This window comes from Mobula birostris, chromosome X, assembly GCF_030028105.1.
Source record: "Mobula birostris isolate sMobBir1 chromosome X, sMobBir1.hap1, whole genome shotgun sequence".
NCBI classification, from domain to species: domain Eukaryota; kingdom Metazoa; phylum Chordata; class Chondrichthyes; order Myliobatiformes; family Myliobatidae; genus Mobula; species Mobula birostris.
In genome coordinates, this window is record NC_092402.1 from 11,787,039 (window position 1) to 11,813,405 (window position 26,367).

The window sequence follows — 26,367 nt, forward strand, 5'->3', positions numbered from 1 at the left end:
TGGGAGACCTCAGTCAGTCCAGATCGGGAGCAGCATCTCCAACACCATCACACTGAGCACGGGGACCCCCCAGGGCTGTGTGCTCAGTCCACTGCTGTTCACTCTGCTGACCCACGACTGTGCTGCAACACACAGCTCGAATCACATTATCAAGTTCGCCGATGACACAACCGTGGTGGGTCTCATCAGCAAGAACAATGAGTCAGCATACAGAGAGGAGGTGCAGCGGCAAACGGACTGGTGCAGAGCCAACAACCTGTCTCTGAATGTGAACAAAACAAAAGAGATGGTTGTTGACTTAAGGAGGACACAGAACGACCACCCTCCGCTGAACATCGACGACTCCTCCGTAGAGATCGTTAAGAGCACCAAATTTCTTGGTGTTCACCTGGCGGAGAATCTCACCTGGTCCCTCAATACCAGATCCATAGCAAAAAAAAGCCCAGCAGCATCTCTACTTCCTGCGAAGGCTGAGAAAAGTCCATCTCCTACCTGCCGTCCTCACCACATTCTGCAGAGGTTGTATTGAGAGCATCCTGAACAGCTGCATCACTGCCTGGTTCGGAAATTACACCATCTCGGATCACAAGACCCTGCAGCAGATAGTGAGGTCAGCTGAGAAGATCATCAGGGTTTCTCTTCCCACCATTACAGACATTTACACCACACGCTGCATCCGTAAAGCAAACAGCATTATGAAGGACCCCACGCACCCCTCATACAAACTCTTCTCCCTCCTGCCATCTGGCAAAAGGCACCGAAGCATTCGTGCTCTCACGACCAGACTATGTAACAGTTTCTTCCCCCAAGCCATCAGACTCCTCAATACCCCGAGCCTGGACTGACACCAACCTACTGTCCTCTACTGTGCCTATTGTCTTGTGTATTATTTATTGTAATGCCTGCACTGTTTTGTGCACTTTATGCAGTTCTGGGTAGGTCTGTAGTCTAGTGTAGTTTTTGTGTTGTTTTTTTGTCACGTAGTTCAGTGTAGTTTTTGTATTGTTCATGTAGCACCATGGTCCTGAAAAACATTGTCTCGTTTTTACTGTGTACTGTACCAGCAGTTATCGTCAAAATGACAATAAAAAGTGACGACTTGACATGAGGAGGCAAAGAGTGGGAATATAGGCAGCTGTTTCTGGTTGGCTGTCAGTGACTGGTGCTGTTCCGCAGGAGGTGGTGTTGGGACTAATCTTCTTATGTTATGTGTCTCTGATTTGGATGATGGAATTGATGGCTTTGTGGCCAGGTTTGCGGACGATACGAAGATAGGTGGAGGGAGAGTAGTGTTGAGGAAACAGGAAGGCTGCAGAAGGACTTAGATTAGGACAGTGGGTCCCAACCTTTTTTATGCCATGGGCACTTAGCATTAACGAGGGGCTTGAGGACCCCCGCATTATGAGAATGAGTAAAGAATACAGTGTAAGGAGTGTATGGTCATGCACTTTGGTAGAAGGAATAAAAGCATAGACTATTTTCTAAATGGGCAGGAAATTCAAAAAAATCCGAGGTGCAAAGGGGCTAGGGATTCTCGTGCAGGATTTCCTTAAAGGTTAATTTGCCATTGAAGGCAAATGTGACATTAGCATTCATTTCAAGAGGACTAGAACACAAGAGCAGGGGTGTGATGCTGAGGCTTTATAAGGCACTGCTGAGGCCTCATGGAGTGTTCTGAGCAGCTTTGGACCCTTTATTTAAAAAAGGATGTGCCAACATTGGAGAGAGTTGAGAGGTTCACAAAAATGATTCCGGGAATGAAAGTCTTATCGTATTAGGATTGATGGCTCTGGGTCTGTATTCACTGGAAAGGCCTAGATAGAGTGGATGTTTCCTATAGTGGGGGATAGAGTGATGTCCATTTAGAATGGAGATGAAGAGGAATTTCTTTAGCTAGAGGGTAGTGAATCTGTGGAATTTGTTACCACAGATGGCTGTGGAGGCCAAGACATTGGGTACATTTAAAATGGAGGTTGATAGGTTTTTGATTAGTCACAGTGTCAAAGGTTAAGGGGAGAAGGCAGGAGAATGGGGTTGAGAGGGAAATGGATCAGCCTTGATGAGATGGCAGAGCAGACTCAATGGGCTGAATGGCCTAATTCTGCTCCTATGTCTTATGGTCTTACGGACAGCTCACTCACCTTTTGTCCCTGCCGGACACTCAGCTCTCACCTGCAGCTCCGAGTAGCTGTTTGCATGTGACAGCGGCCACACCCTGGTGAGATAGGGACACGGCTGTCCAAGCATACGAAGCCAGCTCTGGCGGACTGGGAGGATGAAATTCACAGTGAGGTCCAACAGCCAGGAAGGTGGTTCTGCAACGCTCCGTGGAGAGCGAAGGGCGTGCCACGGCACAAAATTCATGGTCATCCACTGCAACCAAGGAAGAGCCCAGCTGTGATGATTACTCGTACCACTGGAATTGGACTCCTGATGTCGAGAGAGTAGAACTGAATGGAATTGAATTGATTTTATTTAAATCTTACATCCACCCCACAACGTGAGGGAGTAAAAATCTGTGTTACGACTCCGTTGCAATGTAGAGACATGTGAATTGATAAGTCTAATGGCTTGTAGAAAGAAGCTGTCCCATAGCCTGTTGGTCCTGGCTTTAATGCTGTGGTACCGTTTGCCAGTTGGAAGCAGCTGGAACAGTTTATGGTTGGGGCGTCCCTGATAATCTTCCAGGCTGCCTTTCTGTACCTGCTGCTGTAAATGTCCTCAATGGAGAGAAGTTCACATCCACAGATGCGCTGGGCTGTCCGTGCCACTCTCTGCAGTGCCCAGTGATCAAGGTTGGTGCAGTTCCCGTACCAGGCAGTCAGGATGCTCTCAATCGTGCCCCTGTAGAAGGTCTTGAGGATTTGGGGGCTCAGTCACCTGAGGTGGACGAGATGCTGTTGTGCTTTTTTTTTGCCACACAGCCGGTGTGTACAATCCAGGTGAGATCTTTGGTGATGTGTATACTGAGAAACGTGAAACTATGCACTATCTCAACTGCAGTCACCTTGATGTTGATCGGGATGGGCCTGTCTCCATGCCGACTGTAATCCACAATCAGCTTTTTTGTTTTTTGGACAATGAGCAAGGGGTTGTTACCTTGGCACCACTGTGTCAGGGTGTTAACTCCTCCTCTGCAGGCTGTCTGATCACCGCTAGAAATGAGGCCGATCAAAGTTGTATGGTCTGTGAATTTGGTCAGCAGATTGCAGCTGTGTGTGGCAGCACAGTCGTGGGTGTAAAGGGAGTGGAGGAGGGGACTCAGGACACAACCCTGGGGGGGCACCTGTCAGAGGGGCAGAGGTGAGGGAGCCCACTCTTGCCACCTGCCGGCAATCTGACAGGAAGTCCAGGATCCAGTTGCGCAAGGCAGGGTGAAGGCCGAGGTCTCTGAGCCTCCTGTCCTGTCGAGCCTGGAGGGAATTGCTCCAGTGCAATCACAGGCTTCCCTCTGCCGCTCACATTACAATGGAAGAACAGCAACCAGGCGCCATTGTTGAGTAGCGGTTAGCACGACGCGATTACACATTGGGACGTCCTGGAGTTCAGAGTTCAATTCCAGAGTCGTCTGTAAGGAGGTCATACCATCACTCCTGCAAACACGTGGATTTCCTCTAGGTGCTACGGTTGCCTCTCACAGTCCAAAGACATATGGGTTAGTAAGTTCACTGATTTTGTAAATTGTCCTGTGATGAGGCTAGGGTGACACAGGTGGGTCGCTGGGTGGTGCGGCTGTTGGGCTGGGAGGGCCTGCTCTGTGCTGTATCTCTAAATAAATCAATAGCTATAAAGAAGTTGCACAAATCTAATTGGCATCGTCGGATACGACGGACAACCAATCACCAATTATTTGGGACATGTCCAGAAGTTATCCTACTGTCCATGCAATGTGGTCCCACATTGTGGCCCAACTGAACCATGAGGTTTTCTTCAGAAGTTGAAAGAATGAAAGGGGGGGGAATCTCATTGAAACTTATCAAATATTGAAAGGCCAAGATAGAGTGGATGTGGAGAGGATGTTTCCTATAGTGAGGGGAGTCTAGGACCAGAGGGCACAGATAGAGTGGATGTGGAGAGGATGTTTCCTATAGTGGGAGAGTCTAGGACCAGAGGACACAGATAGAGTGGATGTGGAGAGGATGTTTCCTATAGTGGGGGAGTCTAGGACCAGAGGACACAGATAGAGTGGATGTGGAGAGGATGTTTCCTATAGTGGGGGAGTCTAGGACCAGAGGGCACAGATAGAGTGGATGTGGAGAGGATGTTTCCTATAGTGGGGGAGTCTAGGACCAGAGGGCACAGATAGAGTGGATATGGAGAGGATGTTTCCTATAGTGGGGGAGTCTTGGACCAGAGCGCACAGATAGAGTGGATGTGGAGAGGTTGTTTCCTATAGTGGGGGAGTCTAGGACCAGAGGGTACAGATAGAGTGGATGGGAACAGGATGTTTCCTATAGTGGGGGCAGTCTAGGACCAGAGGACACAGATAGAGTGGATGGGAACAGGATGTTTCCTATAGTGGGGCAGTCTAGGACCAGAGGACACAGATAGAGTGGATGTTTCCTGTGGTTGGGGAAGGGGTCTAGGATCAGACAGCACAGTCTCAATACAAGGATGCACCTTTAGAACACAGATGAGGAGGAATTTCTTTTGCCAGAGGGTGGGTAGATTTAAAGCAGAGGTTGAAGAATCTCATTCTGCTCCTGTGTCTCATATTGAGAAATGGCTACTGAAAAAAATAAAAGAGTTACTAGCAAAACAGTTATGGAAAGTCTAAGAAATCAAAGTTTGTTTCTCTAACCTAGCTGATCAGTACTACTATCCCATTGCAGATGCACACAATTCTGAAAGCAGTGAGATCACGTTACATTTAACAAGTTACTGGGCATCAAATGTGAAGAGTATAGAAAATACTAAGTAATAGCAAAACAAGGTCCTAAGTAGTAGTTATTTCAAATGTTTTAAGGTCATCTTTATTGGGCAAGTTGAGATAAGCCATCAGCTCACCTTGATGGATGCCTCAGCGTACCGGGACAGCTGCTTGATATGTTGACCCTTCTTCCCGATGATGGCTCCCACGGCCTGGGCAGGAATGAAGACATGGACCGTCTCCGGATCTGAGGTTTGCTGTGGAAATCAACCCCAATTGTCAAGCCCAGGCCCTCAGACACATCTCCACGCCCTGAAAACTGCGACTAGAACAGGCACTCAAGTGGCCACTTTGTGAGATACAGGAAGTTCCGAATAAAGTGGCCACTCAGTGCGTGCTTGTGGTCTTCTCACTCTGTCGCCCACACACTTCAAGTTTGACATGTTGTGCATCCAGAGATGCTCTTCTGCACACCATTGTTGTAACACGTGGTTATTTGAGTTACTGTCACCTTCCTGTCAGCTTGAACCAGTCTGGCCATTCTCCTCTGACCTCTCTCATTAACAAGGTGTTTTCACCCACAGAACTGACACTCACTGGATGTTTTTTTGCTTTTCACATCATTCACTATAAACTCTAGAGACTGTCATGTGTTCAAATCCCAGGAGATCAGCAGCTTTTGGGATACTCAAACCACCCTGTCTGGCACCAATAATCATTCCACAGTCAAAATCACTTCGATCATATTTCTTCCCCATTCTGATGTTTGGTCTGAACAACAACTGAGCCTCTTGACCATGTCTGCATGCTTTTATGTGTTCAGTTACTGCCACATGATTGGCTGGTTAGATATTTGCATTAACTAGCAGGTGTACAGGTGTACCTAATCAAGTGGCCACTGATGATGGAACATGCAACATTTACAACACAGTACAGGCCCTTCAGCCCACTCTGTTGTCCTGACCTTTTAACCTGCTGTAAGATCAAACTAACGCTTCTCTCCGACAGGACAGGATGTAAAATGAAAGATTCTACATCTGCTCATTCTAATTTGAGGATTCTTTGTCTGTCCAATCACATTTTACAATGCCCATTAGACTAGAATTGAAGATTGTTGATTTTTTGCTACCAGCACCTCCTTCTAGAACATAGAACATAACAGCACAGTCCAGGTCTTTCAGCCCGCGATGCAGAGCTTGACAGGTTCTTGATTAGTCAAGGTCTCAAAGGTTATGGGGAGAAGCCAGGAAAATGGGGTTGAGAGGGATAATGAATCAGCCATGATGGAATGCTGTGAAGGCTTGATGGGCCGAATGGCCTAATTCTGCTCCTATGTCTTATGTCATATGACCTCCTGAGAACTCCCAGAGTACTGTCCTCACCATTGCTGGCTGCACGTTGAGCTGCCTATTCTCTGATCTCTATAATTCTCTCTTCTCCTTTAAGACCCTCTTTGACACCTAGCATTTTCAGGAAAATGCAATGTACAAATTTCAGACAAATGCTGGTGACTGGGTGCGTCACGATCTGGTGTGAAACATCGATGCACAGGACCAGAAAAGGCTGCATTGTGTTGTCAGCACAGCCAGATCCATCATGGGCACTTTACCCAGGACATCTTCAACAGGCAAAGCCTCAAAAAGGTGATGGCCATCAGTAAGGACCCCCATCACCCAGGACCTGCCCTCTTCTCACCGTTACCATCAGGGAGGAGGTACAGGAACCTGAAGGCACACACTCAACGATTCAGGAACAGCTTCTTCCCCTCTGCCATCAGGGAGGAGGTACAGGAGCCTGAAGACACACACTCAGCGATTCAGGAACAGCTTCTTCCCCTCTGCCATCAGGGAGGAGGTACAGGAGCCTGAAGACACACACTCAACGATTCAGGAACAGCTTCTTCCCCTCTGCCATCAGGGAGGAGGTACAGGAGCCTGAAGCACACACTCAACGATTCAGGAACAGCTTCTCCCCCTCTGCCATCAGGGAGGAGGTACAGGAGCCTGAAGACACACGCTCAGCGATTCAGGAACAGCTTCTTCCCCTCTGCCATCAGGGAGGAGGTACAGGAGCCTGAAGGCACACGCTCAGCGATTCAGGAACAGCTTCTTCCCCTCTGCCATCAGGGAGGAGGTACAGGAGCCTGAAGACACACGCTCAACGATTCAGGAACAGCTTCTTCCCCTCTGCCATCAGGGAGGAGGTACAGGAGCCTGAAGACACACACTCAGCGATTCAGGAACAGCTTCTTCCCCTCTGCCATCAGGGGGGAGGTACAGGAGCCTGAAGACACACACTCAACGATTCAGGAACAGCTTCTTCCCCTCTGCCATCAGGGAGGAGGTACAGGAGCCTGAAGACACACACTCAACGATTCAGGAACAGCTTCTTCCCCTCTGCCATCAGGGAGGAGGTACAGGAGCCTGAAGACACACACTCAACGATTCAGGAACAGCTTCTTCCCCTCTGCCATCAGGGAGGAGGTACAGGAGCCTGAAGACACACACTCAACGATTCAGGAACAGCTTCTTCCCCTCTGCCATCAGGGGGGAGATACAGGAGCCTGAAGACACACACTCAACGATTCAGGAACAGCTTCTTCCCCTCTGCCATCAAGGAGGAGGTACAGGAGCCTGAAGACACACACTCAGCGATTCAGGAACAGCTTCTTCCCCTCTGCCATCAGGGAGGAGGTACAGGAGCCTGAAGACACACACTCAGCGATTCAGGAACAGCTTCTTCCCCTCTGCCATCAGATACCTCAATGGCCATTGAACCCTTGGACACTACCTCACTACTTTTCCTCTGTTTTTGCTCTACTTATTTAACTTTTTACAGAGATAAATATACTTCCTGTAATTCACAGTTTTCATTCCTATGTATTGCAATGTACTGCTGACACATAACAACAAATTTCACAACATATGCCAGTGATATTAAACCTCATTCTGATTCTGATTAGTCACTCCCCATTTCAGTGGGCAAAAATCTCTGGCTGTCCATCTATCACCTTCTACACCTCTGTCAAGTCACCCTCCTTTGCTCCAGCGTAGACAATCAATCCACACTGAGGGAAACGACTTTCCGCAGCAAATGCTGAAATTTGACAGGGGAGTCATTTGATCTTTGGGCAATATTGTCTAGCTGTATATCATGCAGAGGGGTGGTGGAGGCAGATATGTTAGAGGCGTTCAAGAGGTTCTGAGGTAATGGAGACACTGACGCAGCACGCCCACAACTTACAAACCCTATCCTGTACATCTCTGGTGTGTGGGAGGAAACCGTAGCATGCAGAGGAAACATACGTGGTCACGTAGAGAACGTGCAAACTCCTTGTAGATAGCAGCAAGAATTGAACCCGGATTGTACGGCTGCTGGGGTAATACCATTACGCTAAATGCTATGTGACTGTGCTGCCCATGTGTGTTTGTTCACTGTACAGACAGAGAATGGACTCAGTTCGTGTCACACTAGGCTGAATTGCCAAAATGATTACAGGTATCTCTCAATCTCCCAACAGTCACCAGGGGACCATAGGATCCAGAGGAGGTTCACGAGTTTGATCCTGGGAATGAAAAGGTTAACGTATGAGGAGCATTTGATGGCTCTGGGCCTGTACTCACTGGAGATTAGAAGGATGAAGAAAGATCTCATTGAAACATATTGAATATTCAAAGGACTAAATGGAGTGGATGTTGAGAGGATGTTTCCAATATTGGGAGATTCTAGGAGCAGAGGCCACAGCCTCAGAATACAAGGATGTCCCTTTTGAACAGAGATGAGAAGGAATTTCTTCAGCCAGAGGGTGGTGAATCTGTGGAATTCTTTGCCACTTGGCAGCTGTGGAGGCAGGTCATTGGGTATATTTAAACTGGAGGTTGATAGGCTCTCGATTAGTAAGGGTGTCAAAAGTAAAGGGGAGAAAGCAGGAGATTAGGGGCCGAGGGGGATAATAAATCAGTCATGATCGAATGGTGGAGCAAACTCGATGGGCTGGATGGCCTAATTCCACCCCTATGTCTTTTGGTGGTATGAAGTTTAATTGTTGGGAAACAGCATCCATCATCAGGGACCCCCACCACCCAGGCCGTGCTCTCTTCTCACTACTACCATCAGGAAGGAGATACAGGAGCCTCAGGACCCAAACTACCAGGTTCAGGAACAGTTATTACCCCTCAACCATCAGGAATGAGGTACAGGAGCCTCAGGTCCCACACCACCAGGTTCAGGAACAGTTATTACCCCTCAACCATCAGGAATGAGATACAGGAGCCTCAGGACTCACATCACCAGATTCAGGAACAGTTACTGTATTACCACTCGACCATCAGGAAGGAGGTACAGGAGTCTCAGGTCCCACACCACCAGGTTCAGGAACAATTATTAACCCTCAACCATCAGGAAGGAGGCACAGGAGCCTCAGGACCCACACCACCAGGTTCAGGAACAGTTATTACCCCTCAACCATCAGGAAGGAGGTACAGGAGCCTCAGGACCCACACCACCAGGTTCAGGAACAGTTATACCCCTCAACCATCAGGAAGGAGGCACAGGAGCCTCAGGACCCACACCACCAGGGTCAGGAACAGTTATTACCCCTCAACCATCAGGAAGGAGATACAGGAGCCTCAGGACCCGCACCACCAGGTTCAGGGACAGTTGTTACCCCTCAACCATCAGGCTCTTGAACCAGCGTAGATAACTTCACTTACCACAACACTGAACTGATTCGGCAACCTAGAGGTTCACTTTCAAGGACTCAGTATGGGTTAAGCAATGCTGAGGCTTTATCAGGCATTGATCAGACCACACTTGGAGTACTGTCAGCAGTCTTGGGCCGCTATCTAAGAAAGGGTGTATTGGTGCTGGAGAGGATCCAGAGGAGGTTCATGAGAACAATCCCGGGAACGAAAGGGTTAACGTATGAGGAGCATTTAGTGCCTCTGGGCCTGTACTCACTGGAGTTTTGAAGGATGAAGGAAGATCATTTAACTACAAATAAATAAATAAACAAACATGATATTTATTCTATTTATTGAGATACAGTGCAGAACAAGCTGTACACCCAACAACCTACCAATATAACACTAGTCTAACCACAAGACAATTAACCTACCAACATGTACGTCTTCGGACTGTGGGAGGGAACCAGAGCACCCGGGGGAAACCCGTGCGGTCACGGGAAACATAAGAACATAAGAAATAGGAGCAGGAGAAGGTCATCCGGCCCATTGAGTCTGCCCCACCATTCAATAAGTTCATGGCTGATCTGTCCGTAAACTCAGCTCCAACTACCTGCCTTTTCCCCATAACCCTTAATTCCCCTATTATGTAAAAATCTATCTAACTGAATCTTAAATATATTTAGTGAAGAAGCCTCAACAGCTTCCCTGGGCAGAGAATTCCACAGATTCACCACTCTCTGGGAAAAACAGTTTCTCCTCATCTCCATCCTAAATCTTCTCCCCTGAATCTTGAGGCAATGTCCCCTAGTTCTAGTCTCACCTACCAATGGAAACAACTTTCCTACTTCTATCTTATCCCTTTCAAAATTTTGTATGTTTCTATAAGATCGCCTCTCATTCTTCTGAACTCCAGAGAGTACAGTCCCAGGTGATTCAATCTCTCCTCATAGGTTAAACCCTTTATCTCTGGAATCAATCTGGTGAACCTTCTCTGTACTGCCTCCAAAGCCAGTCTATCCTTCCTCAAGTATGGAGACCAGAACTGCACACAGTGCTCCAGGTGCGGCCTCACCAGTACCCTGTATAGTTGCAGCGTGACCTCCCTGCTCTCCAATTCAATCCCTCTAGCAATGAAGGCCAACATTCTGTTTGCCTTCTAAATAACCTGTTGTACTTGCAAGCCATCATTTTGTGATTCATGCACAATCACTCCCAAGTCCCTCTGCACAACAGCATGCTGCAATCTTTCACCATTTAAATAATAATCCGCTTTTCTATTATTCCTTCCAAAGTGGATGATCTCGCATTTACCAACATTGTATTCCATCTGCCAGACCTTGGCCCACTCACTTAACCTATCTACATTCCTCTGCAGACTCTCCACATCCTCTGTACAATTTGCTTTTCCACTCAGTTTAGTGTCAACAGCAAATTTCGCTAAGCTACACTCAGTCCCCTCTTCCAAATCATCAATGTAAATGGTAAACAGCTGCGGGCCCAGCCCCGACCCCTGAGGCACCCCACCCACCACTGACTGCCAACCGGAGAAACGCCCATTTATACCAACTCTCTGCCTTCTATCGGTTCACCAATCCACTATCCATGCCCATACACTTCCTCCGACTCCATGCATCCGTATCTTATTTATAAGTCTCTCGTGTGGCACCTTATCGAACGCCTTCTGGACATTCAAGTATATGACATCCAACCTGTTTCCCTCTATCCACTGCACTCACTATGTCCTCAAAGAACTCCAGTAAATTTGTCAAACAGGACCTGCCCTTTCTGAACCCATGCTGCATCTGTCTAATGCAGGGGTCCCCAACCCTTTTTGCACCGCGGACCGGTTTAATATTGACAATATTCTTGCGGACCGGCCGACCGGGGGGGGTGTTCAAGTAGGGTTAAACTCACCTCAACATGTCTCTTACAGTTAGGGTTGCCAACTTTCTCACTCACAAATAAGGGACAAAAGTAGCAGTCAAATCCCGGGACACTTTACCACAAAAAGACTACCGTGACCATGAAGCCTTGCGCGGGCACCTGTGTGCGCATGCGTCTACGTGCCAATTTTTTTCCACAAATCAGTTTTGCCTTCATCTTCCCGACTATACTGTACATACATTATTTCTACTATATATAGGCTGTGTATTTATCATATCATTCCTGCTTTTACTATACGTTAGTGTTATTTTCGTTTTATATGTTATTTGGTATGATTTGGTAGTTATTTTTTGGATCTGGAAACGCATGAAAATTTTTCCCATATAAATTAATGGTAATTGTTTCTTCGCTTTACGCCATTTCAGAACAAAAGGTTTCACAGGAACGCTCTACCTTAGTGGGAGAAATACGGGACAAGGGTGGTTTCGTATAGGACAAACCAATTTAGCCCAATATACGGGATGTCCCGGCAAATACAGGACAGTTGGCAACCCGATGTTCAAGATCAACAGTGCGTGACAGGGAATGAGGAAAGGTGCAGCTGACTCATATCGTTTCCTCGCCGCCCGGTAACACATGATTTGCGGCCCCGTGGTTGGGGACCGCTGGTCTAATGGAACCACTCCTTTCTAAATGTTTCGCTATTTCTTCCTTAATGACAGCTTCAAGCATTTTCCCGCCTACAGATGTTAAGCTAACTGGCCTATAGTTGCTTGTCTTTTGCCTACATCCTTTTTTTAAAAAGTGGCGTGATATTTGCTGTCTTCCAATCTGCCGGGACCTGCCCAGAGTCTAGAGAATTTTGGTAAATGATTACCAATGCGTCTGCTATAACCTCCGCCAATTCCCTCAGCACCCTGGATGCATCTCATCAGGACCAGGGGACTTACCTACCTTCAGGCCCTCTAGTTTGCTAGAGATCAAACAAACTCCTTACAGGCCGCAGCGGGAATTGATCCCAGGTCGCTGGTACTGTAAAGTGTTGTGCTAACCACTACATTACCGTGCTTCAAGGTTTGAAGTAAATTTATTATTAAAGTATGTATATGTTACCATAGCAACACACATAAAAGTTGCTGGTGAACGCAGCAGGCCAGGCAGCATCTCTAGGAAGAGGTGCAGTCGACGTTTCAGGCCGAGACCCTTCGCCAGTCCTGACAAAGGGTCTCGGCCTGAAACGTCGACTGCACCTCTTCCTAGAGATGCTGCCTGGCCTGCTGCGTTCACCAGCAACTTTTATGTGTGTTGCTTGAATTTCCAGCATCTGCAGAATTCCTGTTGTATATGTTACCATATACTGCCCTGAGATTCTTTTAATTTTAATGTCTGTTTTCCAGCACAGACGCATCCATATTGTCAATCCTCGTGTGATGCTTACTGGGAGAGGAAATAGCACCCTGACACTCCCCTCACTGTAATTTCCTACATGCAATTCGCCCATCATAGCTGATTTACAAGATTTCCCTCAGCGATTCGTGGTGTCGTGATAGTGTAGCGTTTACCGTAATGTTATTACTGCACCAGTGGCCCGGGTTCAATTCCTGCCACTGTCTGTAAGGAGTTGTGTGTGACTGTGTGGATTCCCTCCGGGTGCTCTGGTTTCCTCCCACATTCTAAACACATATGTGTTCGTAGGCTAGTTGGTCACGTGGTTCAATTGGGTGGCCGGAAGGGCGTGTTACAATGCTGTAGATCTAAACCAGGGGTCTATGGAACTATTGCTTAATGGTATTGTTTTATGGCATAAAAAGGTCAGGAACCTTAGATATAACTAAAAAAAATAAATAGTTTTCCAGAAGTTGAGCAGTGGCCCACTCTTTTGCCATAGCCCTTCAACTCTACTTCCTGTTACGTACATCCCGCAGCAGTTGGTAAAACTCCATCTTCCCCAGAACGTACTGGTGCAATTCTACACTGCCATCGTAGAGAGCATCCTGACATCAGCGATAACTGTCTGGTTGGGGCATCATCCTCTCACGGTCTACGGAAACTACCGTGAACTGTCAGATCAGAAGGCAAGGTATGTGCCCAGGATGAATAAGCAGGCAGGAAAAATCATCACAGTCACCACCATCCCCGCAAACTGCCTTTTTTGAAAAGTTCCCTCCTGGAAAGCACTATAGGACTACTAAAACAACACATTCTTAGAAGTTGCTTCCCCAGGCAGTTAATCTGATCAACCATTCTAGTTAGACCTACCCACCCCCCTCTATCTATTACCCTTGACACTTCAAACCACTTTTTATAATGCTGTTTACACTGTAAATACATGCTGGTATTTATGTATTAACTGCTAACTTATTATATAATTCGTTACTCTTTCTATTTGTTGAATATTGTTGTCTTTTGTTGCATGTTTGTGCCCTGACCAGCACACCGGAACAAATTCCTCATACACGGAACATAGAAGAGTACAGCACAGGAACAGGCTCTTCAGCCCAAAATATTGTGCTGAACCAGTTAAATTAGTACATAATTGGCCAACTAAACTAATCTCTCCTGCTTGCACAATGTCTATATACTTTCACTTGCCTCACATTCATGTGCCGATCTAAACATCTCCTACAAGTCTCTACCACCACCCCAGGCAGCACATTCCAACCACTCACCACTTTCTGCGTAAAAAAACTTGCCCCTCACATCTCCTTTGAAGTTAACCTCTCTCACCTTAAGTGCATGAGACATTTCAACCCTGGGAAAAAGATAGTGTCTATCTGCTCTGTCCTCCAAGAGGACCACAACCTTGTTGTAGGGTTTGGAGGCTTGCATCCCTCAATGCCCCGGAGAGCTATGTCGGCTGGAGTCAAGGCTTCGTGCTTTGACTCTTGGTAGGGTCACCGACACCAGACAGGTCAAGGATAGAGGCCAGACTGTGAGTGTTCCACTGGTAGGGGCTTCAGCTCAGGGCTAACAACCCTGACTGCTCAACCAAAACTGTTATGGAAACAGCAACAAAGAATCCCACTACATCCGAGTATAAACAGCATTCCTGAGTCACCACCCAGGACTTGTATGACTGACAGTAGTGAAAAGCAAGAGGAAGCTCGTGGCACGATGAAGGAAGCCCTGCACATCGCCAGAAATGGAGGACTTTCATTGCTGCTCTAAACACCCACGGTGTCACAAGCAGTAAGTAAGCAAGTCCCCACTCTATGCCTCTCATAATCTGATGGACCTCTTATCAGATCTCCCCTCAGCTTTGTAAATCATGTGTGGCCCTGACCTCACATATCATGAAGACCCTGCAGAGGCTGGTCCTGGCTCTCCTCAGACCCCTGGTCAGATCAGCCCTCGATCCCCTGCAGTTTGCCTACCAGCAGCACACTGGAGTTGACGATGCTGTTGTCTGCCTGCTGAACAGAGCCTTCTCCTATTTGGACAAGCAGGGCAGCACTGAGGATCATGATTTTTGATTTCTCAAGTGCCTTCAATACCATACAGCTCTCATTGCTGGGGGAAAAGCTCCGTTCAATGCAGATTGGCACTTCCATTGTATCCTGGATAATGGACTACCTGACTGGCAGACCACAGTTTGTGCGGTTTCAGAGCTGTGTGTTAGACAAGACTATAAGCAGCAGTGGGGTCCCAGAGGGACTATATTGGCTCCCTTCCTGTTCACCCTGTATGCCTCGGACACTGAGATACAACACCGAGTCATGTCATCTGCAGAAATTCCCCGATGACTCAGCAATAGCCGGGTGTGTAAAGGGAGGGTGGGAGGATGAATACAGGGTCCTGGTGGAGGACTTTGTCAAATGGTGCTAGCTGAATCATCTGCAGCTCAACATCAGTCAGACAAAGGAGATGGTGATGGACTTTAGGAAGACTGAGCCTGCACTGCTCCCCGTTACTATTGATGGTGAGGATGTGGATGTGGTGAGGACCTACACGTACCTGGGGGTGCACCTGGATGACAGATTTAAGTGGAGCACCAACACAGAGTCTGTGTACAAGAAGGGCCAGAGTCACCTCTACTTCCTGAGGAGACTGAGGTCCTTTGGAGTATGCAGGCCTCTCCTTCACACGTTCTACCAGTCTGTTGTCACCAGTACAATCTTCTACACGGTGGTGTGCTGGGGCAATGGCATCAACACGGGTGATGCCGACAGGCTCAAACTGATTTTAAAGGCTGGCTCTGTTATAGGAGTCAAACCGGACACACTGGAGGCTGTGGTGGAACAAAGGACCCTACGGAAAATCCTGGCAATTCTGGACAGTGTTTCTCACCCTCTGCATGTCACCTTGGCTGAACAGAGGAGCACTTTCAGTAACAGACTGAGACAACTGTGCTGCTCTAAAGAGCACGATATGAGGTCATTCTTACCCTTGGCCACTAGACTCCGTAATGAGTCAACCTATAGCTGGGGAGGTGATGGCCCCTCCTGGTAGGCTGTTTGTGGCAACTTATTTTTTATTCTTTCTTACTTGTCTTCTAATATTTGCATATTTGTGTATCTGTGCACTTGTACTGCTACCGTGGCACTGCAATTTCCTTCGGGATCAATAAAGTATCTATCTATCTAATTTCCACCACTCTAGACAAAACAACTCAAGTTTGTCCAACCTCAGATACAGATATGTAAAGTTGATCCCTGATCAGCACTAAGTTAGGATTAATGCCATTCCACATTGAATATAGAAATTGGGAGGTTATGCTTGGGAAGTTCACACTTGAGTTTTATGTTCGGTTTTGGTCACCCTGTTATAGGAACTTGGCAGATCAGGTAACATCTGTGGAAAAGAATGAACAGTCGATGTTTTGTGCCGAGACCCTTCATCAGGACTGAAACGTCGACTGTTTATTCCTCTCCATAGAAGCAGCCTGACCTGCTGAGTTCTTCCAGAATTTTGTGTGTGTATTGTTCTGGATTTTCAGCACGAGCATAATCTCTTGTGTTTCTGTTAAAGGAAGGATGTGATTAAACTCGAAAGATTTACAAGGATGTTCCCAGGACTTGAAGGACTGTTACAGGAGAGGTTAGATGGGTGGGGCCTTTGGTCCTTGGAGCGTAGGAGACCAAGGACTGATCCAATTGAAGTGTATCAGGAGGGACATCGATCGGGTGAGCAGACTTCTCTCCAGGGAGAGGGAATCGGAAAATGGAGGAGAAAGGTTTAAAGTTAGAGGTGAAAGGTTAAATAAGAACCTGAGGGGCAATTACTTTACACTCTGGGTGGTAGATATATGGAACCAACTGCCAGAAGAAGTGGTTAATTATTTACAAGAGATTCTGCCAGCGCTGGAAATCCAGAGAAACACACATAAAATCCTGGAGGAACTCAGCAGATCAGGCAACATCTATGGAGGGGAAGTTGATGCTTCGGGCTGAGACCTTTCATCAGGTCTGGAAAGGGAGAGGGAGGAAGCCAGAATAAGAAGGTGGGGGTGGGGTGGTGGGAGGGGAAGGAGAACAAGCTGGCCACTGATAGGTGAGACCAGGTGAGGGGAAGGTAGGTGGGAGGGGGAGTGGGGATGAAGTGCGAAGCTGGGAGGTGATAGGTGGGAAAGGTAAAGGGCTGGAGAGGAAGTTATCTGATCGGAGAGGAGAGTGGACCGTGGGAGAAAGGGAAGGAGGAGGGACACCAGGGGGAGGTGATGGGTGGGAAAGGTAAAGGGCCGGAGAGGAAGGAATCTGATCGGAGAGGAGAGTGGACCGTGGGAGAAAGGGAAGGAGGAGGGACACCAGGGGGAGGTGATGGGTGGGAAAGGTAAAGGGCCGGAGAAGAAGGAATCTGATCGGAGAGGAGAGTGGACCGTGGGAGAAAGGGAAGGAGGAGGGACACCAGGGGGAGGTGATGGGTGGGAAAGGTAAAGGGCTGGAGAGGAAGGAATCTGATCGGAGAGGAGAGTGGACCGTGGGAGAAAGGGAAGGAGGTGGGACACCAGGGGGAGGTGATGGGTGGGAAAGGTAAAGGGTTGGAGAGGAAGGAACCTGATCGGAGAGGAGAGTGGACCGTGGGAGAAAGGGAAGGAGGAGGGACACCAGGGGGAGGTGATGGGTGGGAAAGGTAAAGGGCTGGAGAGGAAGGAATCTGATCGGAGAGGAGAGTGGACCGTGGGAGAAAGGGAAGGAGGAGGGACACCAGGGGGAGGTGATGGGTGGGAAAGGTAAAGGGCCGGAGAGGAAGGAATCTGATCGGAGAGGAGAGTGGACCATGGGAGAAAGGGGAGGAGGAGGGACACAAGGGGAGGTGATGGGTGAAAAAGGTAAAGGGCTGGAGAGGAAGGAACCTGATAGGAGAGGAGAGTGGGCCATGGGAGAAAGGGAAGGAGGAAGGACACCAGGGGGAGGTGATGGGTGAAAAAGGTAAAGGGCTGGAGAGGAAGGAACCTGATAGGAGAGGAGAGTGGACCGTGGGAGAAAGGGAAGGAGGACGGATTCCAAAGGGAGGTGATGGGTAGGTGAGACAAAAAGAAAGGGTAAAAGGGGAGCCAGAATGGGTAATATAAAAAGAGAGAATGGTAAGCGGGGAGAAATTACTGGAAGATAGAGAAATTGATATTCATATATTTAATTTTATGTGGACAGGTATATATAGCTAGGATACCTAAGACTTTTACACAGTGCTGTAGTGCTGCTGCCTCAAAAAAAAACCAAATCTCATGACATATGTGAGTGATTCTGATACGGGTCTGTATTGTGGACTGAGAATGGGAAGGGGGCAGGGAGAGGGGAATCATGGTTGGGGAAAAGGGGAAGGGAGAGGGGAGGGTGGGGGAAACACCAGAGAGACATCCTGTAATGATCAATAAACCAATTGTTTGGAATCAAATGACCTTTCCTGGTGTCTCAGGGCTGGGTGTGTCTGCACCCCCCTCACCCCTGGCTCTCCTTCTCTGCCACTTGTCCCACACCCCTCCCACGGCGCTCCACCCTCGCCATTCCCAACATCCTTTGCTCCCACCAGATTTAAAACTTGCTCTCTGCTCCACGTTGACAAATACAGTACTGTCTTAGGCACCCTGGCTATATATATATATACACACACCTAAGACTTTTGCACAATGATGTATATGGGTGACAAGAGCATAGAGACATATAGACCAAGTGTTGGGAAAAAGGATTTTCTTGAATATACTGTACATGTTGGTTCGCATGGATACATATGGGTTGAATAGCCTTTCTCCACGCTGTACAACTCTATGAAATCCCACTTGTTTTTCCAAATGACCATGGATACATGCTGCACTGACTATACCCTGACCCCAGTCCCACTCCCATCACTTGCCCAATGTGTGCAGACATGGAGGCCTTACTGGTCTACTCACCATGTAGGGACCATAAGGTGTTGGTGGTGCCACACCTACAGGGTGAGGCGGGACGGTCGACGACGAAGGTGGGAACAAACCAAGGGCATTCAGGTTCAGGCCTGGAATCAGGTTGGCCTGTAGCTGAAAAATAAATTACAAATAAATTAGTATTCATTGAGAGAAACACTATGCCAGCTATGATACATGAACTGAAAATATGGAGCTTAGAAACACTCAGCTGGTCGATCAGCATCTGTGGAGAGAGAAAAACAAAATCGACATTTCAGGTCCATATCCACAGAACCCTCAAAGTTGTCTTGCAAGTTTCGTTGTTTCGTTTGGTGGTATACTTTATGTGTTATGTGTGCGTGTGTGAGAGAGTTATATGTACTGTGTTGTGCACCTTGGTCCAGAGGAACGTTGTTTTGTTTGACGGTATACTTTATGTGTTGTGTGTGAGTTATATGTACTGTGTTGTGCACCTTGGCCCAGAGGAACGTTGTTTTGTTTGACGGTATACTTTATGCGTTTTGTGTGTGTGTGTGTGTGTGTGTGTGTGTGTGTGTGTGTGTGAGAGAGTTATATGTACTGTGTTGTGTACCTTGGTCCAGGGGAACGTTGTTTCGTTTGACGGTATACTTTATGTGTTGTGTGTGAGTTATATGTACTGTGTGGTGCACCTTGGCCCAGAGGAGAACTGTTTTGTTTGGGGGTGTACAGTTGACTGACCAAACTGAACTTGAACTTGGAAAAAAATTGAACTTGAATTCATTATAGGAAGGATGTAGAAGTATGGGACACGCTGCCAGGAGTGGTGGGAAAGGCAGATACATTTAAGAAACTCTTAGATAAGCACATGGATGAAAGAAAAATGGCGGGTTATGCAGGAGAGAAGGGTTAGGTTGTTCTGAGAGTAGGCTGAAAGGTTGATACTGTAATGTATTGTTCTGTGTTCCAATGCGACACACACGCAAAATGTAGGAAAAACCTAGAAAATTCCTGATGGAATTTTTTGAGGATGTGATTAAACATATTGATGAGGGTAGAGCAGTAGATGTAGTGTATATGGATTTCAGCAAGGCATTTGACAAGGTACCCCATGCAAGACTTATTGAGAAAGTAAGGAGGTGTGGGATCCAAGGGGACATTGCTTTGTGGATCCAGAACTGGCTTGCCCAGAGAAGGCAAAGAGTGGTTGTAGACGAGTCATATTCTGCATGGAGGTCAGTGAACAGTGGTGTGCCTCAGGGATCTGTTCTTGGACCCCTACTCTTTGTGATTTTTATAAATGACCTGGATGAGGAAGTGGAGGGATGGGTTAGTAAGTTTGCTGATGACACAAAGGTTGGGGGTGTTGTGGATAGTGTGGAGGGCTGTCAGAGGTTACAACGGGACATTGATAGGATGCAAAACTGGGCTGAGAAGTGGCAGATGGAGTTCAACCCAGATAAATGTGAAGTTGTTCATTTTGGTAGGTCAAATATGATGGCAGAATATAGCATTAATGGTAAGACTCTTGGCAGTGTGGAGAATCAGAGGGATCTTGGGGTCTGAGTCCATTGGACACTCAAAGCTGCTGCGTAGGTTGACTCTGTGGTTAAGAAGGCATACGGTGTATTGGCCTTCATCAATCATGGAATTGAATTTAGGAGCCGAGAGGTAATGTTGCAGCTATATAGGACCCTGGTCAGACCCCACTTGGAGTACTGTGCTCAGTTCTGGTCACCTCACTACAGGAAGAATGTGGAAGCCATAGAAAGGGTGCAGAGGAGATTTACAAGGACGTTGCCTGGATTGGGGAGCATGCCTTATGAGAATAGGTTGAGTGAACTCAGCCTTTTCTCCTTGGAATGACGGAGGATGAGAGGTGACCTGACAGAGGTGTATAAGATGATGAGAGGCATTGATCGTGTGGATAGTCAGAGGCTTTTTCCCAGGGCTGAAATGGTTGCCGCAAGAGGACACAGGTTTAAGGTGCTGGGGAGCAGGTAGAGGAGATGTCAGGGGTAAATTTTTCACTCAGAGCGTGGAATGGGCTGCTGGCAACGGTGGTGGAGGCGGATACAATAGGGTCTTTTAAGAGACTTTTGGATAGGTACATGGAGCTTAGAAAAGTAGAGGGCTATGGGTAATGCTAGTAATTTCTAAGGTAGGGACATGTTCGGCACAGCTTTGTGGGCCAAAGGGCCTGTATTGTGCTGTAGGTTTTCTACGTTTCTATGTCAGGCAGCATCTATGCAGAGGAGTAAACTGTTGAGCTTTCAGGCTGAGACCCTTTATTGGGACCTGGCTGACCTGCTGAGCTCCTCCAGCATTTTGTGTGCCAGCATCTGCACAATCTCTTGTGTTTGTTATTGGACAGAATGAGGGGCAGGGAGTGAGAGGGGGGAAAATAAGAGGGTGAAATAGGACAGAAATATGGAGAAATGAAAACAACGGGCAAAACAAAGATAAACAGAGAGACAGACTATATCAGGTAAAATCAAAGAGCAAAACAAGAAACAAATAAGGCTAAAATAGTGAAAGCCATGAGAAACACCCTGAATAAATTCTCAGTAAGTCAGGCAGCATTTATGGAGATGAATAAACGGATACCGAACCATTGACTTTTATTTTGTGTGACTGTATGTTTACTGCTATCTGTGATGAGAGTCCTTGACCAGGACAAATTGGATCCAAAAGCTACAATATTGGAAGCAAGGTTCGAGGTACGGTATCAAACTGGATCTGAGCTCAAAACAAACACTAGGCAAAATCCCGAGTAGGTTTACGATTGAACACTGACCCTCAGACCAGGTGCTCCTTAATTGCTCAACCCTTGGCGCCCAAAATGTGATTGCCAATTAGCAGGATGGTCCTGAATCTTTGAAGGGGCCACACCAGCTGGCCAACCTCCAGGGAGTTAGAGCGTCTAAACCTCGGACGCTGGCACAGATTGGTGCGTGTCCTAACAGTATTGTAACTATACATGCTATATGTGCCTTGTTCCGTGTATGACTGTTGGTGCTATGTTTTGTACCTTGACCCCAGAGTAACACTGTTTCGTTTGGCTGTATTCATGTATAGTTGAATGACAATTAAACTTCAACTTGACCTGATACTGAGAAGGAGTTGTCTGGGATACATCAGCCCTGATCATATTGAACAGTGGGGCAGCTGAATGCAGTGGCGTATCTAAGGTATGGCAGCTATGGCACGTGCCCCGGGTGCCACTGGAAGGGGGGGGCCGCCACTGAGCAGTTTCTATTAAAGTCAGACAAGCCATCCTCGGATAGTGAAAAAAGAATTTTCTTCAGATGTATGATCAGTCTTTGATTATCATGGGTGAGAAGCACTAGGATGGCCTTATTTCAGAGCATTGTGTAAGAAGACCATGAAATGTTTCTTCACGAAGAAGAAGGAAAGTGGAGCTGAAGGACAGAAGAGATGAAAGTTGGAGGCGGAGGAAGCCAAGAAGTCGAGCAAGTTCTTCATGCCCTTCTTTGAAAAGCCCGGAACAAGTAGTTCGACACGTTCCATGGAGTTGCCTGCACCTGCTACAAGTTTATTAGAATCCGAAGTTGGATCAAGTACAAGTGCGTCACAAGCCGAGGAGGAAGTCAAGTCAGATAAATCCGAGTATGATGAGATTAAGAGTGAGGCTGCCACAGAGAACGTGGACATGACAGGCGGGGAAGACGATGGTGGTGGTGGTGATGTTGAGTTTACTGACGAGGTTTTACCTGATGAGATTGAACCTGATGACATTAAACCTACTGAATTGGATGGTGTCAAAGAGCCTCGAACTGTCATACCAGAAGTGATTGAACAGCATGACATTGGGCTTCTGAAGTTCAACAAGGATACTGGAAAAGCAATTCTGCCTGACGTGCTGAGAACAGAAATAATGTAGCTGGGTTCAAAGTATTTCCAGAACAGTGAGGGGCCTTTTCTACCAACAAATAACCACTCAATGAACAAAACTTGGTTCAAGAGGAAATTGGGAAATGGTCGTAGTGAGGAAGTGGCTCGCTCATGGCTGGTCTATTCCCCTTCTAAAAAGTCTGCATTTTGTATCTGTTGTCTTCTCTATTCCCGGTCAGACCATCAATCCTCATTGGAGCAGGAAAGTGGATTCAACCAGTGGAAAGCACCTGAAAGGATTAGTGTTCATGAAAATGCCAAGAATCATCAGGAATGCTTCACACAGTGGAAAGAAATGGAAAGAAATTTAGCTGGAAACAGAGGAGTTATTGACGTGGTATTTCAGTCACAGATTGAGAAGGAAAAGCAGAAGTGGTGTGATATCTTGCCGAGAATCCTTCACTGCATAAAATTCCTTGCGACTCAGAACCTGGCTTTGCGAGGACACAGCGAGTCACTTCAGCTAGACGATGACTCCAATGTGGGAAATTTCCTTGGCTTACTGAAACTACCGGCCATCTTTGACCCTGTCGTAAAAGAACACCTCACTCATTTGGAAAGTCATCCTGGATCCACGTCTTACCTTTCACCGGGTGTCCAGAACGAATTCATCCACATGATGGCATCCACTGTTCACCAGAGTTTACTGAGAAGCATTCGTAAAGCCAAGCACTATGGTCTCATGTTCGAACCGACTCAACTCCTGATCAGGCACACCGTGAGCATTTGTCAGAAGTAGCGAAGTATGTGGAAGTTGCTTTTGAGAGGAAAACAGTCTGTATTATAGAGTCCTTCCTTGGTTTTATCCAGATAAGCCAGGAGGATGCTGAGAACTTGGTTGAAGACATCTTGAAACAGCTAGAGAAGGACGAAATGGAGCTACAAGATTGTCGGTCACAGTGCTCTGACAACGCTGCTGTGATGGCTGGACACAGAAGTGGTGCTCATCAAAGAATAAGTGAGAAAAACAACCTGGCAGTGTATGTGAATTGTGACAATCACTCACTCAGCTTGGTGGGTGTACATGTAGTCAAGCAGAATACAATGATGGTCATGTTTTTTGGAACCATCGAAGCTCTCTACGTGTTTTTCTCTCATTCAACACAGCGCTGGGAAAAACTGAAAATCACCGTGCCTGTGGTTATTAAGTCAGAGTCTGAAACCAGGTGGAGTGCAAGGACAGAAGCAGTGAAGCCCGTCAACAAGTACCTTGAGGAGATACTTCAAGTTCTCCAGGACATGATAGACAATAAGAACGAGACCAGTGAAACAAGAAGTGATGCAAGGCAGCTGTACAACCGCATGTTGAGTTACGATTTTCTGATTTTACTAGGATTTTGGAATGAAGTACTCATTCGCATTGACCGTATTCAAAAGAGGCTGCAGGATCCTAGCATGAACTTCCATGATGCTGCCCTGGATTTGAAAGCCCTCCGAGATCATTTTTATGATGAAAGACAGGTATTGGTCAGTGAGTCACTCGAAGAAGGAGTCGGTCTCTGTCAAGAATGGAATATTGAAGTTGAAAGACGTCAGAGACGAAAGAAACGAATGGCTGATGAGAACTTGAGAGACGCTGGGTTAACAGCTAAGGAGGAAATGGAAAGAGTCATGAAGGAAACACTCGACCGTCTTCACAGAGAAATGGATGAAAGGTTCGCTCGTTTGCATGACACTGACATCAAGTCTGGGTTCCTTCTCGATGTCGAGGGACTGTGTTACGGCACCGACAGTAACGACCTAAAGAAGAAGGTTGAAAATTTGGGTGAATTGTACAGCTCTGATGTTGATGGACAGCAGCTATATGAAGAAATTTTGGATTGCAGAATGTTGCTATCAAGACGGGTCAACATGAAAATATATCAAGACCTGAAGAGCTTCTTGAATTTATTGTTCAGTATGGTGATGGGAATGTCTTCCCCAATCTTCGCATTGCTATTCAGATAATGCTAACCATCGCAGTTTCCATCGCCAGCTGTGAGAAATCATTCAGCAAGTTAAGACTAATACTTTTGTATTTGAGAACCTCCATGGGTCAAGGCAGACTCTGTGATCTTGCTCTGCTGAGTGTAGAAAGAGAAGAAACTGAAAAAACTGACTTTAATCACATCATAGACCAATTTGCATCAGTGAAAGCAAGGAAGGTGCAGTTATAATTTTCATGTAGTGCCATAATTTGTTAATTAAAAGATTAACTAGCTTGACTTGTATTTTTGAGCTGATATTATGGTAAAGTTATCTAAAAGATGGGTGTCAGATGTTTGGACAGGGGTGCAATTTCAGTGCTTGCCATGGGTGCTATTTTCCGTAGATACGCCCCTGGCTGAATGGCCACCTCCAGCTCTTGTGGAGAAAACTACGAACAGGAAATTGGGTTTAGAATTGGTTTATTATTGTCGTACACTAAATGCTAGAGGAACTCAGCAGGTCAGCCAGCATCTATGGAGAGGAATAAACAGATAAAGATCTTGGCCTGAAATGTTGACTGTTCATTGCTCTCCACAGATGCTGCCTGACCATTTGAGTTCCTCCAGAATTTTGTGTGTGTGTTACTCCAGATTTCCAGCATCTGCAGAATCTTTTGTGTTTATTTCACTTTACTGAGGTACTTGGTTGCTTAAGGTTGTTGTAGCCGGGGGTGGTAATGGGGACAAGCTCCCACTACCTATTAAATGCTCCCAGTGTCGTGCGCCTCAAATAGCCTCTGACAACCAAGTCCAGCTCCCGGCCTTCAGTGGCTTAGCTACTAAGTCCGGCAGAACTGTTTCTACTGACAGGAGAAAGGGCAAACGTTGGTTTCTGGTGTCTTAAAACCATTCGCTTTGGGTAGATGGGGTACATCAGCAGCTCATGCAGGAGAAGGAAAACTCTGGTCTCAAGCCTCCACTGCCTTTCAGCTATACTCACGCACAGGGAAGGCTTCGGGAGTAAACCCTGAGGGAAAAAAATCCAGGGCTGCAGTCCTTACGTTGAGTTCAACGCTGACAGGCAACTCCCGTGGCGCTGCTGGTGCCAAACTGTATCGGTCTCTGCCGTTCCTTTGGGTTGATCAGCTGCGTGGAGAGGGGGAGCCTGCTACACGGGGCAACAGCTTGCTCTCCGTATCGTACTGGCCCGGCTTGCGTATCTAGACAAGGCAGTACTCAACGCCCACGGTCGATCCTGACCGACAGAGGCCTCACTCACTCCCTCACTGAGGTACAGTGAAAAACTTGTCTTGCATACTGTTCAAACTGATGAATTACACAGAGTACTAAGGTCTTAACAATTTGAAAATACTGTTCTTAAATTGGAAAGAGATTCTGCAGATGCTGGAAATCCAGAGCAACACACACAAAATGCTGGAGGAACTCAGCAGGTCAGGCAGCATGTATGGAAATGAATGAACAGTTGACGTTTCAGATTGAGACAAAGCCATGGGAGTTTGTTTAACACTGCAAACTTACATTCATAGCAGCAATGTCATTTTCATATGCTTCCCGCACTTTCTTCATGATGTCTTCCTCTGCCCTACAGCAAGCTTCAATCGAGCCTTTCACTGTGATAGTCCGCTCAGGATTGTAAAGCGTCAGATCCTGCAACCTACCACAGAAATGAAAAAGTTTAAATACAAACTCTTGGGAAAATAGTGGATTCTGGTTAATTGGGACAGCTGTTAATTTGGTGCAACTCTTAAGGACAAAAACTAATGGAGAAAATAGCCGGGATTCCCT

The 26,367-nt window shown here is 46.9% G+C and overlaps 1 protein-coding gene across 1 annotated transcript in view; it reads right to left on the bottom strand.

The window, feature by feature from the left end:
* The window catches only part of igf2bp1 (insulin-like growth factor 2 mRNA binding protein 1), a 250,578-nt gene that overhangs the window by 37,726 nt on the left and 186,485 nt on the right, over positions 1 to 26,367 (bottom strand). The window contains exons 6-8 of the mRNA XM_072249785.1: positions 26,101 to 26,236; positions 18,770 to 18,892; positions 5,008 to 5,127 (exon numbers count right to left, since the gene is read on the bottom strand). Coding sequence (XP_072105886.1) covers positions 5,008 to 5,127; positions 18,770 to 18,892; positions 26,101 to 26,236 — 379 coding nt within the window. The remainder of the gene's footprint in view (positions 1 to 5,007; positions 5,128 to 18,769; positions 18,893 to 26,100; positions 26,237 to 26,367) is intronic.